The following is a 19,098-nucleotide window of genomic DNA, read 5'->3' as shown; positions in this document are numbered from 1 at the left end:
TAGGCCTAATCACTACATACGCTTTGACCAACAGAAAGTACTTGCGAAAGAAAAAAGATTCTTCCCAAGATTGACACACGAAGCCATTGAAATAAAATCGATACAGATAACACAACTTTCTCTACAGCTGTGATACTTTTGACATTCAACACCTTTTGTCTTCAGTCACAGTGACCACGCACGTTGTAAAGCGCGCGAAACGTCGGAAAATTTAAAATGATGTAAATAATTATACGTTTATAATATTACAAATGGCTTTTATCCGGTTATTTTTTTAGTTTATGTAATTCAATCCGTAGATAAAATCGTGGATGCGAATTCGTTCTGGATAAAATTAGAAGCCTGAATTTTTCATATCAAGATTACAAATATATGTTTTATATATAGATTTTATATAACATTTGTGTCATACGATGGCCAAGTCAATCTATTTATTTTAAACAAAGGATTTTTAATTATGGTCACTATGAGCAGTGTTGGCCTAATGGCTTCAGCGTGCGACTCACATCCCTGAGGTCGTAGGTTCGATCCCCGGCTGTGCACCAATTGATTATTTTCTATGTGCGCATTTAACATTAGCTCGAACGGTGAAGGAAAACATCGTGAGGAAACAGGCTTGCCTTAGACCCAAAAAGTCGACGGCGTGCATCAGGCACAGGTGGCTGATGATCACCTACTTGCCTATTCGATTAACAAATGATCATGAAACTGATACAGAAACCTGAGGCCTAGACCTAGAAAAAGGTTGTAGCGCCATTGATTTTTTTTATAAGATGTTAGCTTATTACGTAATAAGTTAAGACAGGTGGTCCCTTAAGTAGGTATCAAACCCACTACGAATACGGTAGAAGAACTGAGCGAGAGAGTTGTTTTTTTTACCAGTTATGTATAGGTTTACTATCTCTACTTCTACAGATACCGGCAAACTTCTTGAGCATAATGGGAGTGGGGGAAAGTTTGCGCATCGTACACAGCGCGGGGCACAAACGTCAACTGTGGCCGTTTGACAGTTGACGCGTGATTTACCAGTCACGCGATCAACAAAAATAAAAAGAACACAAGAACAGAGTGTCTTCTGTTTAATACAGACTGTAAGTAGTGTTATTGGACACTTTCTTATGTCAAATATCCTTATTAGTAAATTAGGTTAGACTAACATTACTTATTAGTCGTAAGTTAGGCTAGACAGTAATGTACATGATGTCTCAGTGAAGAGACAATCTATTTAAAATATATGTATATATATTATGAGTCAAAAATTTGTATTGGTATGTTTTTGTTTATTCCCACTGGCAAGTGAAACCTGTGTTATATACTGCATTATAAAATGACTACGGGGATGATTTAAAAAAAAATAAACAAGTGAAAATTAGAGTCCGTCTATAGGTCCGGACCGGCTTAAAGGCCATTACCAGGTCATAAAATCTTTTTGAAATGACTCACATCTTAACTTGTCCATTAGTTTCCCAGCACACATAGTAGCCAAGGCCACCTTGATGGAGAACACGCGTATCTTACCTACGTTTTCACTGAAAATTAAAAAAAATAAGTTTTTTTTTTAAATTTATTTATTTTATATGTCGCAGTAAAGTAGTTAAATCAGAGTGTTAATTGAATCTCTAGACAGTTAATTAAATGTCGATGTTCAAGCAAGTCGTTGGAATTTTATTTATTTATTTCCTATTTTTACAGGACATACTAATGCAATAGAAAACTAAACTAAAACCATAATATAAACATAACATGTAAAAACTTAAAATCTAAACCATTTTATAACTAATTATAAATAATGCGATTCTTGTGAATTCAGCCAGTGTGCAAATAAAAACATCTGTCTCACAAGCAATAACATTTAGGGTGCGCAAGACACGCGTAAATGGTGTAAAATTTTGATTTAAATAAAGCATCGTCGAAAACGTTTAACTATCTGTCTGATCGAAAGCCAGCGTGTTGATTAACAATGTAAAACAAGACTCCGCCATGATTATTTCATTTGTTATTGTTATTTCGGTATGATCGTGAAGAACTGAGAGCTTGGAAATTCCGTGTGTTGCTTTATTGTAAATGGTTAGGTTAGGTTAGTGTTGTTGCCTAGGAACGTTTAGGAATCTCGTTAAACGTTTCGTTCACTCACTTGTCTGACGGAACTTCAACGACTTGATTAAATCGATTTTTAATTAACTGTCTAGAGATTCAATTAATTCTCTGATTTAACTACTTTACTGCGACATATACATAATCATAAATAGTCTCTGTCCACCAGCACGTCGAACCTATTTAAATAATTAACTTATATACTAAGGCCATTGACATATAGACTATAACATTATATCCATTAGACCATCTCCATGCAAAAGGTCACAAACCATTTGAAACACTGACACTCCACAGTTAGCCGATGCAAGAAACCTTTTCCTGACGAGAATTTTCATTCATTCGAATGTATTCCTATATTCGAATAAGATTTAAGATCTATTCTAGTAAAACATGAATTATCCAAATACACTCTTACAAAATCGTAGGCAAAAATATAAAAAAAAATACTAGTTTGAATGAGGCAGACACTTACAGTTATACAAATATATCTGTGAAGGAGTCATTTTTTTTTAATTAATGGAATAAAGAGACAAACATACTAGTTAGACTAAATGTATTTATTCGATTAAGAAATATATATTTCTTAAATATATCTATCTTTCTCTCTATAATATATCTTTCTCTTTAGGGCAGTAAAATATTGTTATTTATATTATTTAGGAAATTTTTAATAAAGAAATTCCCAAAGTAACATACAATTACAATATATCCTAGATTAATATTACTTACCCAGTACTGTAAGCCGACAACAGCCAATTCAAGAGCAGAGCGGAACATGCTTCCACTGACACTTGATTAACTGGTGGTAATCTTTTATTCAAATTGTGGTACAAAGATGACACAAGTGTCTCTAATCTCGTTACATTAACACATGCATTCGGCTCCAGAGTGTTTAATGCATTTTCCCGGAATGCTTCTATGACATTCCAAATATCTATTGCATGTACTGAAATTTAAAAAATGGGCCATGTTAATGCTATAAATTTGTTTATTAATAAAATCTTTATAGCGGCAAAGGCAATATGATCTAAATAATAATACATATATATATACAGTGTTAGTCCAGTTATTCAAATTAAACATATTAAGTAATATAATAATTATAAGTTATTAATATTATTTAACTACTATTGTTTGAGTTTTAGAAACCGTGGACCCTCGTATAGAAACTATGTTATCCACAGGTCACCCGGGAGCTGTCTGAAATTATAGGTATGTGTAAATAGATACATAGCTTTTATCTGAATCTAATGGAATGTCAAGCATATACTTAAGAAATAAAGCATCACTTAATTTGATTAGATAAAGGCAATTAATGGTAAAATAAATTAACAAATACCACAACACGGTGGTTGTGGTTTCAACATGATAACAATTAAAATTATGAAAAATAATTGCAATAATACAATTTTATGAAAATTCTAAAATCTTAGCGTAAATTTACTTGCCATACATCAAATTGGTTTATTATTTAGACGAAATTTTGGTATAGACTGTCTACTGAGGTGATTTAATAATTTACTTAATATGACTCAAGAAAAACCAATTGGTAATTTATGAGTCATACTTGCAAGACTTGATTACTCACTTTTAAAAACAATAAACAACACTACTTGCTTTAAAAATAATGCAGGCTTGTCTTTTTTCACATATAAACAAAAGGTTTTATCTATATATAATATATATCTTCATAATACTAAACATCACTTTTTTAAACTTGATTTCTCATTAGTAAATATTTATCTAAATAAATATTATTTCCTAACAGGCATACATATTATTACTATGACCATTTATATACATTATTATACATTACATATACATTTTACTTGTGAAATTGCTATTTCAACACAAAAACAACTTACACTATTACTATTTGGGTGTTTTAAAATATGTAGATGATTACAGTAATAATTGTATTTGATTCACCACATTGAAGACAAAATTTAGTGATTATGTAAATAAGAATTGTAACCAAAAACAATTAAGCATAACCCAAACACTGGATAAAACTTTCCCTATAATTATTCATTAAAACGGACAAAAATTTAAGATTAACTTACAATTGCATTTTTTCTGGACATATCGAAGTTTGCAAGCTGTCCTGTAGGAAGCAAATCTTATCATGTCATAGTTCTGCTCCCGCATCTCTTGTAATAACTGTGATCGAGGGTCCACAGATCCTGTAGTTGGAATGGGCATCATGCCCAAGTTATCTCTTTCTAATGACATTTTTACACTGAAATTGATTGACATTTGTAATAAATTAAATTAATAACACAAACTTCATTCATTTGGCACATTAGGATAATAAATCACTATTTCAATTCATTTCTCATACTAAATTTTACTAATTTGTAGTAATTAACAATTTAAAATTAAATAAACCATATTTTTTTATACATACAAATGCCTCATACTTGTCAGATGATATAGTTTGACAGAATGTTCCATGGATACACTGGGAGGACATTATACTATATTGTTATTAAGATCAACAATATATTCTTTTTAATCCTAGCTTAGAAGATTCTAGAAGCTAAGTTACACTTAACCCCAAATGTTTGGTAAAAAAACAGTATTCAATAAATCTTTTGTATGCAGTTTTTAAGAAAGTCACAGGTTCTACTATAAGTTTATTAATTTTCTTAGTCTTATTTCTTCTCTTGGTAAATTGGCCTGGTAAAGTTACTACTCAATAATAATATAGAGAATACATTGTATGAGATATTTTAGTAAAGTTTTGATAAATAAAAATTTCATAGGAGATTTAGGATAATTCATAATCGTGAATTTCATCATTCATATTTATTCATAAGAAAACAATTATTGCCCTAACTTATTGTTATAATGTTTCTCCTACAAAGATTTAAAAGGTTCTAAGTTTAATTGATTATACGTATAATTTACGTACTATTTGAAAACACATGATAATTAACTCCGGTTTTTCATAGTTTAAACTAAAATTTGGTTTAGTCGATACCTTGATGTAGAATATCTTACTCACCGTTATCTCATATCTTTGTTGACGAATATTTTATGCAAGGTAGGATTCTTCCAAAGATTCGCTGTATCGATCTAAAGATGTTTCCACTTTCCGGCAATAATTATAGCTTATTGTAGCTAATATAGACGATTATTTCACAAATATTTCATTCACAAAAAGATTTGACACACTTTAAATTCAATTACTTAGTAGAAAAGGAATGAAAATTTAATTTTATAGCGATTTTCAGTAATATTTTAGTCCGCTCTACAAAATTCTAATGCCATCCACACATAATTTGACAAGTAATAAAATTTCAAATTAGTGATGCAGTGTCTTCGAACAATAATCGATCATGAGTTGATACTTTTATAACTCGACTTCAAAAAACCGAAGGATGTTATTAATTGTTGTTGTATTTTTTGTATTAAAAAAGGATATTTTAGTGTCTTCTACTATATATTGATTTAAAATTTTAACGTTTGAAAAAGGATAGTAATCTGAAAGACTGTATAACAACATATATTTTTTTTATTATACTGCGTCCACATCATTAATTTTTTTCTCTATCTGGAGTTTAAGTAAAAAACATAAAATGTACAATTTACTTAGTAAAGCAAGTAGTTTTTTGTTATAGTATGACTCGTTTTACTATAATGCGATAATAAAAAGACGATGTTTACAGTATTTCGACTACCGGTAAAATGGTACATCACTATTTAATCTATTGCACAGTCGCATCCTGACGAATGACGGCTAACAGATGGCGGGAGATTTTAACATCTCCTCAAGAGTATTTACCATGATAAACAAATTAACTATGCAATATTGTTTTTTATATATCATATTTTTAACACCATGGCTATTTTATATAAAGTATTCATTGTAGTAACACGATCAATATAATGTATAAATAGCTTTTGGCACAATGAGGTGTACGTGACTTTCAAATTAGTAAATATAATTGTGTGAAATTTTCTATTGTCATAATCAACCTCAAACTCATGTAAGTAAAATTAAAAGTTAGTATCTTTTACTTATATAATACTCCATACATTTTAAAATAGCATTGTTAACAGCTGCGTCTTTCTATAACCGTTATACTAATTAGGAATTTATGTTTAATTATATATCGTTTAAATTAATATGAATGGTGTCTTTACCTTTGCAAGTCTATTTATAACTAGACACAAGGGCTAAATACACCTGCCGGCGCCTAAAGGTCATTGTGGAATAAAAAAAATTAAAATTCTTAACGCTTAACGGCTTAGTACGACAGTACATGTAACCAAACGGTTTGAATTTAAAACAAAAGAGGAATTGATGATCGCATTTCGTTTAGTTATTGATTAAACGGAAAGATTGGATTGTGATTAGACTAAAGATGTTGACCAATCACAATCGAACCAAACATGCCATTGGTTTTCGAATAAAGCTATATTAGAATAGATAGATAATATAGATAAAGAATATATTAGAAAACTTTAAGTTAAGTTTTTTTAAATATAAATAAATATATTGTGAATACCACCTTGCTTGTATGTGGGTGTATTAAAAAAATATTCTACAAGTATAGAATTTTTAAGTTTTTTGTTTAATGCTTGAGCAGTGTTGGCCTAGTGGCTTCAGGGTGCGACGCTCATCCCTGAAGCCGTAGGTTCGATCCCCGGCTGTGTACCAATGGATTTTCTTTCTATGTGCGCATTTAACTTTAGCTAGAACGGTGAAGGAAAATATGAGAAAACCGGATTGTCTTAGGCCCAAAAAGTCGACGGCCTGTGTCAGGCACAGAAGGCTGATCACCTACTTGCCTATTCAACTTAGAAATGAACATGAAACAGATACAGAAATCTGAGGCCAAGACCTAAAAAAGTTGTAGCGCGATTGGTTTTTTTTTATTTTTATTTATTGAGTCCCAGATGTTTTCTCAATAGAAATCTAAAAAATAATTTTGTAATTAATGGGAAATTGTGATCACTGAACGTAATCTTGCATTCGATATTTCGTATATGAAGGCTTTTGCTTACATTTTGTGTTTTGAATTTCGAAACAGTAAGCCAAATGGTAAAGAATAGTAAAACATTAAACAACGGAAAGTTGCGTACCTGGCCCATGTGTTGTGCCATGGCCACTACCACCGCCATCAATTAATTTTAATGGGTTAAGTCCATGGTAAACGGTAAATGAGAAATCTTCGCAACGTTAGGGAGTGGACGGATATTGCGACAGTAAGAGTTGCTGCATCGGTCCTGTCAAGAGACTGACGACCAACCTCCAGTAATGGTCCACTAAAAGAAGAAGAAAGAATGGTAATAAATAGACTGCTTAATATCTTTCCCCTCACCTTCCACAATTTAATGTAGGAGAAGAATTTGTTGTAAACAGTAAAAAAACAACAACAACAACAGTAAAAAACAAAATTGTAATTTAAAAAAATATATAATATATACATATATATGAACTTAAGGGATATATTAGGGACATATAAGGGACCAATATTGAAAACGAGAACGTTATGATACAATTTATGAGTGGACTAACTACTGGGCTCATTTTGGCTTCAAGTGTATTTGTTAACATTTGGTTTGTGCTTCTAATTATTGTCTAAATTAACTAATGTTAGGTTACATAACTCAAGGCTCGGACTCAATAAATTCCTGTGGCTATAATAACCATTATGCTAACTACAAATAATATGCTAGCGAGCAAATAAACGGTACAAACTTCATTATCTCGTTAATCTTTACAATACTTCGAAGACAGTCATTGAATAATTTTGATCTTCATTTGTTTTCTGTCGTGAGACATGTCGTTCTTCCGGCAAGCAGGCTTTACGGCGATAGGTATGTATTTTTTTTAAATACTCCAATATTAAAATCATATTAAAAGTCAAACTTATTTTCTTAACATATCTTGGTGGATGATTTAAAAAAAAATCGTACTAGCGTCCAATTGTCAAAATTTAATTAAAAGTAATAAAATTATTCCTAGTACCATGAACTTCGTTTCGTTTTAGCTTTTTTTTTATGTATAAGCAGGCAAACGGGCAAGAGGCTCACCTGATGTGAAGCGATACCGCCGCCCATGGACACTCACATTGCCAGAAGGCACGAAAGTGCGTTGCCGGCCTTTCGAAAATTGGTACGCTCTTTTATTGAAGGACCTTAAGTCGAATTGGTTCGGAAATACTTCAGTGGGCAGCTGGTTCCACATAGTGGTGGTGCGCGGCAAAAACTGCCTTAGAAAACGCTCAGTTGCGGAACGACGGACGTCGAGGTGATACGGATGGTATTTTGTATTTTGCCTTGACGTCCGAAGCTACATACCAACATATGGAACATTTTTCTATGATACTCGATAGAGACTGTTTGCTTGCTCCAATTTTTCTTTCGACCAAAACATTTCTTAAAGTTCCAGTAATCAATAAAAAAGTACTCGAATAGCCCAGCCGTCTTCAAGAAGAATTCCTCTTTTGGTCAATGTCACATTCTATGTTAGTATCTAAAAACTCCTCGTGCCTTTCGAAATATCATCACTTTCAATTGACAGCATTGTGTTGTGTTCTGTGGGAATAAATAGTTTAATTTGCCATCCCGTAGTCATTTTTTAAAGAAATTATGTCAGAAAATATTGAGAACATAGATTTTTGTTAATATAAGAAAGTACGAGACACAGTCTGCAGTGAGCTGTACTGTGCCTGAAGTCTTTTGCTTGAATTGTGCTTTATTTTCACGTCTCTATACTCCTATTTGATCTTTACAAAGCCAGATTCAGTTACCGCACTTACACCCAATTGGCCATTGGATAAATATATACCAGACCCTTTCTAGATATTTTCAAATTCATCAGCGGACGTCAAAGCAGAATATGAAATTCCGCCCGTATTCCCTTGACATCCGTCGTTTCACAACTGAGCGTTTTTTTATGGCAGTTTGAGCTCATATCGGCGCATAGTATAATTTTTCATAATCATTCTGTTTTTCTTTTTTGGGCCAGGCATGCGTCGATAGCCCCTTGTACCGCCTGCAGTCCTGGTAACAAAGTCTTGGGAAACAACGATATTCTTGAAATAAATATATTTTTTTAAGTTCTTGTACCAGGACAGCAGGAGGTACAAGGAGCAGCAATAAACTTTAGTAGATTGAGCAAAAAACTTTATTAAATTAAGCAATAAACTTAATTAAATTGAGCAATACAGTTTTATTCTGCAAAAGATCCGAATATTATGTTAATAAAATACGAACATAATATTACCGTTTTAGAAGTGTTGAGGTATCAAGTGACAGTTTTTTATAACAAATGAATAAACATTTATACCATCAAGTACATAACTGGTAAAAGAGACTGGTTACGCAGTTCTTCTATCGTAGAAAGATCATGGTCATACCATTACCATATCGGTATTTTTTTGTTTTAATTAAGACAGAAAATAAAAAAGCCTTTAAATTCTAACTTATAAAACAAGAAGTTAGATTAAGTTAGTTTACTTACATACAATTATTAGTTTTGTTAGTAATTAAGTTTGTATCATAAATTTACTTGTGTTAGTTTTTCCTTAATTATTAAACTATTATTCTTCATTCTATAAGAACTCTGTAGGCGAAGGCCTCCTCCAAAGATAGTCCTCTCTAGATTGGGCTACTTGAATCCAGTTGGAACCAACTGTTTTCATGATGTCGTGTTCCCAGCGTCGTATTACGTAATTACCTAACCTAAAAACATCTTATAGTCACCATGTTAATATTACAATTCTTCTAGCTTCTATTTTATCCACAACGAAGTGAGGGGGTCGAATGGCCTGAACGAGAAAAGTCGAACGAAGAACGATGGTACGGCCGTGCCGAATTTTTGCTCGACTTAGTAGGCGCACTGTAATGCCCCCAGATATTGGTTACAATATACTAAATGACCGTGTTTAAAATTGACAAATTAATAAATAACGCTTATACATTTTCTCAGATGAGAACATTTTTTTAAAATATTTTCGACAATTTAAATTAAAATGAATGTTTTCTAGTATGCTGTCTTTGCACCAACCTTGGCCTTCTCAACTCCTGGCCGTCAGCAACGTTGGGCCTCTTCGCGTCAGCCAACACAACCCTCAACCGGCCAATGTCTGAGACAGAACTGGCTCTGTTCGGGAGTCTAACTTCTGCAGCTGCTCTGTTCAGTACACCATGCTCTGGTATTCTGCTAGATGTTTTGGGAAGGAAGTACTCTTGTATTTTATTCGGGCTCCCGCAAGTTGTAAGTATATATTGCGTCATTGTATATATAAACAGAATTCAGTAGATATTAGCTCTTATCTAAATCAGTTGGAAATAAACCATATAAATGAACTTGAATTCGTAAAAACTCTATCGCAAGTTCTAACCACAGACACAAAATTTCCTCATGGATGTTGGTTACAAAAATAATATATACACAAGTTGCGTGTTGTCATTGTCACTGTCAATGTCATTAGTTACGAAGAGTGCACGTTAGTATTAAGTGCTAAACAGTGAGTGGAAAAATAGAACATAAGAACAAAGTCTTTTCTCTTAGTAGAGACTGTAAGTAGTCGTAGTGTTATTGGACACTTCCTTATGTTAAAAATCCTTTTTAGTATATTAGGTTAGACTTAAAAATTACTTATTAGTCTTAAGTCAGGCTAGATCATAATGTTCCATGATGTCTTAGTAAAGACAATATATAAAAGAAATGATACCCAAGAGTTTTTAGATTCTCAATAAAACAAAATTTCTATCTAACCTTCAAAGTTGCATGCACTTTTGTTATGTATAGAATTTGTTCAAATAATTCAATATTTACGAACAAGATATTAATCCCTATTTACATACGTACTTCGCCACATATGGAAAGTAACAAATATATATCTTGAAACTATATAGAAGTCCTACGCGCGAATGATCTATTTCATTTGATTCATTCCATTATGCGCAAATGAACAGCCGATGTTGATTCGTCGAGTTTTTTCGTACTCCTAACATAAATTATATACAACAAATATCAATTATACTAATAGCCAAAGATGGAATACATAATATAAAAAAAAACGTTCAAACGTTTACGTAACTTAGGAAGGAGTACTAAAGTGTCAAGTGATGTGATAGTTTCTCTAGGGTTTTGTACAAATGTCTAGTGAATTTTTCAATATAAAGGAATTTTTACAACACTAACTGCTCCCGCGAACTTCGTTTCTCCTTAATGTGGTTTTAGTTAGCCTTAATACCGTGACACGAAAGAATAATTTCACTGTATTGTTGTCAGTATAATTTGAATTTGTTTTACACTTCGGTCTAAGTAACACGTGGTTGGCTGTGCTAGCACCAAAAATTAAAAAAGTAGAAATAATTGAATTTCACGGTATTTCGTTTACTACAACACGTGGTAATCATGATATTGAATTGTAGCTTATATGACACGTTTGTCGGTTTACCATAGCAGTGCCACCTATTGTGTTCTTACTCAATCCAGTCGAATAGTATCGACATGTGTTAGAATCTTTTGGAGTTAACAGATAATTGTGACTGTCAATCAATTATAGACAAATAATTTGCAATAAAATAAAATTGCGACTATAATTAAAGATCTAAGCTATCCTATCTCTTAAGTAGGACCAGACTGCTCACGGTGTGCCAATTTAATTTAAAATCGGTTAAGTAGTTTAGGAGTCCATCGCGGTTAAACATCGTGACAGGAGATCTATATATATAAAGCAGATAAGATAGTAAAAATATTATGCCCAGCGCGGTGTCTTTTGTCTACTAGTATAACTATATGTCCTGCCTTTCCACAAAAAAACAATCCATAGTATTCTTACTACATACACTATGTTTGTTTATAAAATGAAAAAACGTTGTGACCAACAGGGCTAAACAGATTTAGTACAAATTTAGCAAATCATTCAATATCGTTGAAGCCTTCTAATTTATCACGGAAACAAAATATTATTCACCACACATATTTTCAGATAGCCTGGACAATAATATCGACATGTTACAAAGTAGAGGGGGTTCTGATCGCCATGTTTATATCTGGGCTTAGTGGTTGCATTTTTCTCATAGTACCAGTATTCATATGCGAATTCTGTGATGAGACCATACGTGGTATGATGACGTCGGCAGCCCTTATTTTCTATGGCCTAGGGATGCTATTGTCCTATGTTCTGGGAGGCTCTTTGGAGTACCACAGTTTGAATTATTCTTGCTTAAGTCTGACGGTCTTTGGGGTAGCCATGCTCAGTTTCTTGAAAGAGTCCCCGACGCATCTGATGAAGAAGGGTTTGGAAAAGGTATATTTTATTTTAATTTCTTATGTAAAGCCGTTTCATATATTTTTTTTAATTTATACAAATAATATTATTAAAAAAATATATAGTAGGTATGTATAACATACATATGTACATATACCATACTTACTATAAACTACTCATTTTTTTAAATTAAAATCAAAGCCAACTTACAATAATCTCTCACAAATAGTCTTCACAAATATATCCAGTTCTCGTTCAGAACTGAGAAAACGGTTACGAGCGATATCATGAGCGGAATCGGTGACTGCTGCAGAAACTGTTAATTATTCCTAATTAAAATTGCAGGATGCAGCGAAATCAGTTGCATATTACAGAGGAGAGAAAGTGGAATCGAAAGTGGTAATGCAAGAAATTGACAACATACGAAGATCCTTGAATCCTGAATTAGAAGCTAAAGAAGGTAAGGTTTTTTATAGAACAGGATAAAGGCCCAGGTGTCCCATCTGATGTTAAGAGACACGGCTATGGACTCACACTGCCAGAAGGCTCTCGAGTGTGTTGCCGGCCTGTAAGAGTTTCTATCGAGTTTTACCTATTTTCTTTTTTACTAGTAGTAGGCAAACGGACAGGAGGATCACCTATTAAGTGACACCGCCCCCCCATGGACACACATTGCCAGAGGGCCTCCAAGTTCGTTTCTGACCTTATAAGAATTGAGACTTATAAGGTAAACTCGCGTAAATCACAAAGTTTGTACGCGTACGCGCAATTACGGACGCTTATCACGCCGCAGGCTCACACAGCTTTTCAACTTCCACATGGAGAACTGTCCTGACTCGGGGGGAGCTCCCCAGTACCAGCTCGTTCCACTTGACCGTATTTAACAGTGAGCGGTTCGAATCGTCAACGACCAATCCCTTTCCGAGTGGCTTGATCCCTTGGCGTTGCGTAGAGATGTGTGGTCTTCTAACCCTTTTACCATGGAGAGAGTTCAGAGGAGTTGTGGGGATTACCTGACATATACCTGCAGCCGAGTTTCATAATCGGACGTGGAATACGAAATTCTGCTGTCGAAAACTGTCATTTGAGCTCTCATTTCATTTGCGTATTCAGGCTCAAAAGCTTGAATAGATATAGTATTGTCTTTTGTTAAAAAAGCTTTTACACATTAAGAAAAACCCTTTTTGAACGGATTAAAGCTATGTATTATTATTAAGAACTTATAATTTTTGACATAATTCTAAATTTTATTAAATTTTTTATTTTTTTCCGACGTTTCGCGTGCTTTTCAGCGTGCGTGGTCACGGTGTAAAAAGTGTTTTTTTTAAGCGTGAATACATTCCATTATTTAATCAATACAGCTGTAATAAAAGTTTTTTATCACTTAATTATTATTTATATAGACATACGCATTTATACCATTCACGCCATTGGTCTTAACGCATTTGAGATGAGATAACATTTATAACGTAATTTTATCTATGGCGTCCATTTCCAAATATTGTTATCTGTAATTGTTTGAGTACTTTATTGGTCGAATTTATTACTTTTGCTTAAAAATTCACATTTCCTCAATTCTTACGGTTTATACAAATATTACAAAGACTTTTGTAACCATCTAATTGCGGTTTCAATCAACGCAATCAACATCTCATATTTTATATTTATTTATATATTTGAAATAATAAAGAATGAAATATGACGAGTGTTGGCCTAGTGGCTTCAGCGTCGACTCTCGTCACCGAGGTCGTAGGTTCGATCCCCGACTGTGCACCAATGGATTTTCTTTCTATGTGCGCATTTAACATAGCTCGAACGGTGAAGGAAAACATCGTGAGGAAACCGGCTTGCCTTAGACCCAAAAAGTCGACGGCGTGTGTCTGGCACAGGAGGCCGATCACCTACTTGCCTATTCGATTAACATCATCATGAAACAGATACAGAAATCTGAGGCCCAGACCCAAAAAGGTTGTAGCGCCATTGATTTTTTTTTATATATTTAAAAGAGGTAATATAAAATCCATCCACGTTAAAACACATCGCTTTTTAAGACACTTTCTACCACGCACCTCTGTGAAACCAGCTGCCAGTTGAGTTATTCCCGAACCACGACTTAGAAGCTTTCAAGAAAATACCATTATTCCCAGAGCTTACCATTCCCAAGGTCGGCAACACACCCGCTAGCACCCGGCGTTGCAGGTGTACATCAGTGGCAGTTATCACTTTTTTCTTCATAGTTCGCCTCCTTCGTGTTCATAATAAAAATAAATGATTCCGATCACAAGTGTATGATTGAGAAAAATACAGGAACGAGACTTTGTCCGAATTACAACAGGAAGCTTGACTCCTGTACATCAAATTATTTGATTTACTTAAGTCAAAGTTCGCACTAAGTCTTGTTTTAAATCTCACAACCAAAGTCACTAAGCTAAATACAGGTCTACGGCTTACCATGAGCTCTTTGCGAGACTGTGGATCTGAGTGACCTCAGCGCTAATCAGAATTCGTTCAATCAATTTGTATGAAAATTCGTACCAGACCTCGCGACTGAACAAAAATTTGTTGTGACTGTGACAGAATGAGTGATTGTAAAAGAGTTTACCTTTTGTTAAACTTTTTTTGTGTTGTGAAAGTGGTTGCCTGGAAGAGATCCACCACTATGTGGAACCAGCTGCCCACTGAAGTATTTCCGAACCAATTCGACTTAGGGTCCTTCAAGAAAAGAGTGTACAAATTCTTAAAAGGCCGGCAACGCACTCGCGAGCCCTCTGGCATTGAGAGTATCCATGGGCGGCAGTATCACTTAACATCAGGTGAACCTTCTGCCCGTTTGCCCCCAATTTTATAAAAAAAAGATCGCCCAAAAGCGATAATGCCGCCAGTTTCCCTCCTTTTCATTTTGTCAATTTTATTATGATACTGCATGATAGACGACAGTCTTGTGGTGATCTTTTGTTGGTTGAGAATGGAACAAGTCCAATGCAGACTGCAGTCCATGGTAATCGCAGCATTCTTCTCCAACACCACATCTGGAATATCCATAATTCTTTTAGCTAGAACACTAGTATGTATTATAAAATATTTGCCATTAGATTAAGTTCAAATTTTCAGATGCAACAACAGAAGAAGAAGAGTTAAGAGAATCAACGGAGAAGGTGAAATTATCTTTTTGGCGGTTTATTAGTAAGTATAGTATGGAATACAATTTAATTTTAAGGAAATCATAATTAAACACACGATATTTTCGTTCTTAAAAATGATTAAAACTACATTTATTTAGTATATAACTATTATAGTTAAAAGATGATTTTTTTTTTCGTTTTTACAAAACAACAATTTTTTACAATTTCGGTTGTGAAATGTCATTTGTCATATGTTATAGACTCAAAATATGAAGTAATAAATTTGACTGTATTTAAATAGGACAGCTAATTTAAAACTATAATATTCAAATAAATAAAACCAATATGTGTGCGTGTACTAGTACACACGTAAGAAGTGAAACTTTCATTTTGACCTTATTTTTCGAAAAATGATCTACTATATGCAACTTTACAGAAATTGGTTAAACAAAGTTAAATTAGATAAAGTTTAATAAAAGGCTTTTATTATCATAGAATACAAATAATACAATTATTTCATTTTACCTTATTACAACTAAGATTATTACAGAATTTCATTTATTTTAATAGAATTATTATGCATTGTTATCGTTATTATATATTTTTGTTATTAATGGCTTCGAATCTCTTCAAATCAACCGTGGTACAAGAAAAAGATGGCGCATAACGGAACAATGTGACGCGTAACCGAAAAATGTGACGGTAATTTTTTGCCAACGCCGATAGAGATGAATAAAAGACATGGTACATCTGTAAGAGAGGGAAAAAGTAATTCCTACGTGAAGTGCTGTACCTACGAGTAAAACACTAATTCTCGGTTAAAATACACTAAATTTTATAAGTTAATAATATTCTCGTTCAACGAATACAGCGAGAAAATGTACCAACATAAAACAACACCACAGAGACCGAACTTTTTAAATTAGTTACAATTTTATAGTTATCAATTTATAATAATTATTATTAAGAGTATTGTAAATACTGTATTGAGGGTTGGAAATACAAATTTAAGCACTCAATAATTCTCATAAATTTTATACAAAAGTGGCCAGTATAAGTGCGGATTTAAAACTTTTTTGTCACGAGATTTATGTCCTGTGGCGGTTGTTGAATGGTTATGTTCAGATATATGTTAAATGTTAGTTAGTTAGTAAGTTTGCGACGTTGGAATAACAAAAAACTAAACTATTGAAGAATTCGTAAATCTAAGTCACTCAGTCTATGTTTGTTGTAAGAACTAAAGTTGATTATTTACATTTCGTTTGCGTATGTATATATGTAACTTATGTAATGTTAGATTACATAAATCGAGGCGGAAACATTTACATTATTAGCGAGTAATCAATTATTTTCATAGAGCTTTGTTTCCCGCTCTCGACAACGACGTTGTTCGGCGTCATTTTGAAAAAAATGTATAAAGTTTTCAAAATTGTTTGAATATGACTTATAAAGAAATCTTTTCAGAAAAATCCCGTTCAACCCGACGTGCCCTCCTGCTATGTCTCATTCTCTACACGGCATCCATTTTCCAAGGTCTCATCGTGGTACAAGTTTACGCACAGCCTTTATTCAAAGAGGCGATCCCTAACATGTCGACAACAATATCAAGTGTAATATTCGCTGCAGTTGTTATTGTATCGGGATGTCTAGCTGGATATCTTATGGAGAAAGCTGGAAGGCGGGTGAGTTCCTCTGCCGTTATGGCGCCCTAGTACTTTGGTATGTATGGTTGTCTTATTGACGTTACAGCAGGTTAAAGTCTAGTGCTAGTTTAGTCTAGTATAGTGCTTGCATAAGCGTGAGTTTATCAGTATCTTTATAGATGCGCAATTAAGCTTTCTGATAAAAAAAAGTTTAGTGAAAGTAGCGCGAAAATTGAAGTTTGACAAGCACAGTCCTAATCTGAGTGCAAAACTCAAAATATAATGTTTTAGCGCCACTGGCACTGTTGGCTGGATGCGAGCGATTTGGTCAAATAAGAGAACATGTCCTTTGATATTATGGTACCCTGGTATTTCAGTCTTAGTTTCCTAATATGAGTTTCTTACAGGGGTAGCAGCAGCACAGCGTCTGTGGTGTAGTTTGTTGTTTTTTGTTTGCATTTTTTTCTATTTTTATTTTCTGTTAATAGCAATAATTATTATTATTTACTTCATTATTAAGACACCCCACATGCAATACTAATAAAATATATTATGAAATTAAAATTAAAATGAAATTATTAAAGGATTATATAACTAGACATTTTTAAAATTTTAATATAAAATAACTAGCAACTAAAATAAATATTGATATATATATTCTTTTCGCAGTTTCTTATGATAGGTTCATCCTTGGTTGCTGGAGTTTGTTGTTTAATACTGGGAACACAGATACAATTACACTGGGGACCTTATTGGATCTCGGCAATATTCCTATACACATTCTGTGTCGCCTACTCGCTAGGCGCAGGCACTGTTCCCCTAGTACTTATTGCGGAGGTATTTTTGCCTGAGGTAAGTTTATTAGTTCCTGGTAAATACCATTATCTCTGCATCAGTTTTATAGTAATTAACTAATGACAATTAATTAATTAATTACTGTTTAATTAATTCAAATATATTTTGACATATGGGAGAATTAGTCTAACTTAAATATGTATTGAATTTGACATACGAAAGTCATTTTCACCTTAGTATATCATAATCCAAAATTCCTTATGTACGAAGTCGGAACTAGCGTGTACTAGCTTATTAATAATTAAATATCGATTCTAATCGTATCTATCAGAAAGGTGGTATACCTTCCCTTATATACCTTACCTCAAGGTGAGGTTCAGGATTACCCTCAGAGCCAAGACTTGCTAGGTATGACTTCCGTACTATGTCAAATAACAAATGGCAACATTATTTTTGTTTCAGATAAAGGGCATAGTCACAATGATCGCATTCGAATGGGCGTGGATATGCAATTTCATAATATTGTTCATGTTCAACCCACTTGTGGCGGCCCTGGGTATCGGCCCTATCTTTTACATCTTCGGAAGTGTTGCCTTTGCGACGGCCATATATTCGTTTTATTTCTTGCCTGAAACCAAAGGGTTGCCAGTTGATGTTATCCAAACATTGTTTCTTAAAAAAACAAACACTAATAATGTATAATTTAAATTAAATAAATTAAAAAAAAATACAGAAATTTCACTATTTCCTATCACTTTCGATTCAATTCTGAAGGCTTTTGGTCACTAGACTGGAGACTTGGACTTTGGCCACCATTATATGCTACTTTAACCTGCTAACTTATTTTAGAATTTAGTATAATTTTGTATGGAAAAGCATAGGCTTAACTCACGTAACCCAAGCAAAGTAAAACACTAGTATAACTATACAATGTACATTAATTATATCCTATCCTTGTTTATAGTTAGGTAACATTATCTGTTGATCTTAATTTAGGTTTATGTTCTGTAAAAATGAACCATAGTGTAGATAAATAGAGTACATTTTATAAAAACTGAGTTTTAGATGACAACCGGTATGAATGAAGTGGTCTGATAAAGGAGGCATAGTGATGTGGTCGATGTATCTGATACGTTATCTTACTATTAACCAACGGTATTTATATTTTTTACATGTGTGAGGCTCCAATATCGAATTAAA

General features: G+C 33.3%; 2 protein-coding genes across 3 annotated transcripts in view; one reads left to right on the top strand and one right to left on the bottom strand.

Annotated features, from left to right (window-relative positions):
• LOC123714448 (dystrobrevin beta) overlaps nt 1-5,363 on the bottom strand; it is a 32,345-nt gene extending 26,982 nt beyond the window's left edge. For both annotated transcript variants that reach the window (XM_045668688.1, XM_045668689.1), the window contains exons 1-4: nt 5,105-5,363; nt 4,161-4,336; nt 2,827-3,043; nt 1,444-1,529 (exon numbers count right to left, since the gene is read on the bottom strand). In XM_045668688.1, the coding sequence (XP_045524644.1) occupies nt 1,444-1,529; nt 2,827-3,043; nt 4,161-4,329 (472 nt within the window). In that variant the 5' untranslated portion in view covers nt 4,330-4,336; nt 5,105-5,363. The remainder of the gene's footprint in view (nt 1-1,443; nt 1,530-2,826; nt 3,044-4,160; nt 4,337-5,104) is intronic.
• A 2,483-nt stretch (nt 5,364-7,846) lies between these two features.
• LOC123714183 (facilitated trehalose transporter Tret1-like) lies at nt 7,847-18,617 on the top strand. The gene is made up of 8 exons (XM_045668364.1): nt 7,847-7,926; nt 10,101-10,330; nt 12,057-12,377; nt 12,684-12,798; nt 15,450-15,521; nt 16,925-17,142; nt 17,773-17,955; nt 18,361-18,617. The coding sequence occupies exons 1-8, from the start codon at nt 7,890-7,892 to the stop codon at nt 18,598-18,600; spliced, it is 1,416 nt and encodes a 471-aa protein (XP_045524320.1). The 5' UTR covers nt 7,847-7,889; the 3' UTR covers nt 18,601-18,617.
• The last annotated feature ends 481 nt before the right edge of the window (nt 18,618-19,098 follow it).

This window comes from Pieris brassicae, chromosome 9, assembly GCF_905147105.1.
Source record: "Pieris brassicae chromosome 9, ilPieBrab1.1, whole genome shotgun sequence".
NCBI classification, from domain to species: domain Eukaryota; kingdom Metazoa; phylum Arthropoda; class Insecta; order Lepidoptera; family Pieridae; genus Pieris; species Pieris brassicae.
Note: the sequence above shows the minus strand (reverse complement) of the source record. Positions and strands in the feature narration are given on the sequence as shown.

Coding starts and splice junctions, on each gene's coding strand:
- LOC123714183 (XM_045668364.1), top strand. CDS start 7,890: ATGTCGTTCTTCCGGCAAGCAGGCTTTACGGCGATAG. Junction 12,799..15,449: donor TGAATTAGAAGCTAAAGAAG/GTAAGGTTTTTT, acceptor TCAAATTTTCAG/ATGCAACAACAGAAGAAGAA. Junction 17,956..18,360: donor CGGAGGTATTTTTGCCTGAG/GTAAGTTTATTA, acceptor TTTTTGTTTCAG/ATAAAGGGCATAGTCACAAT.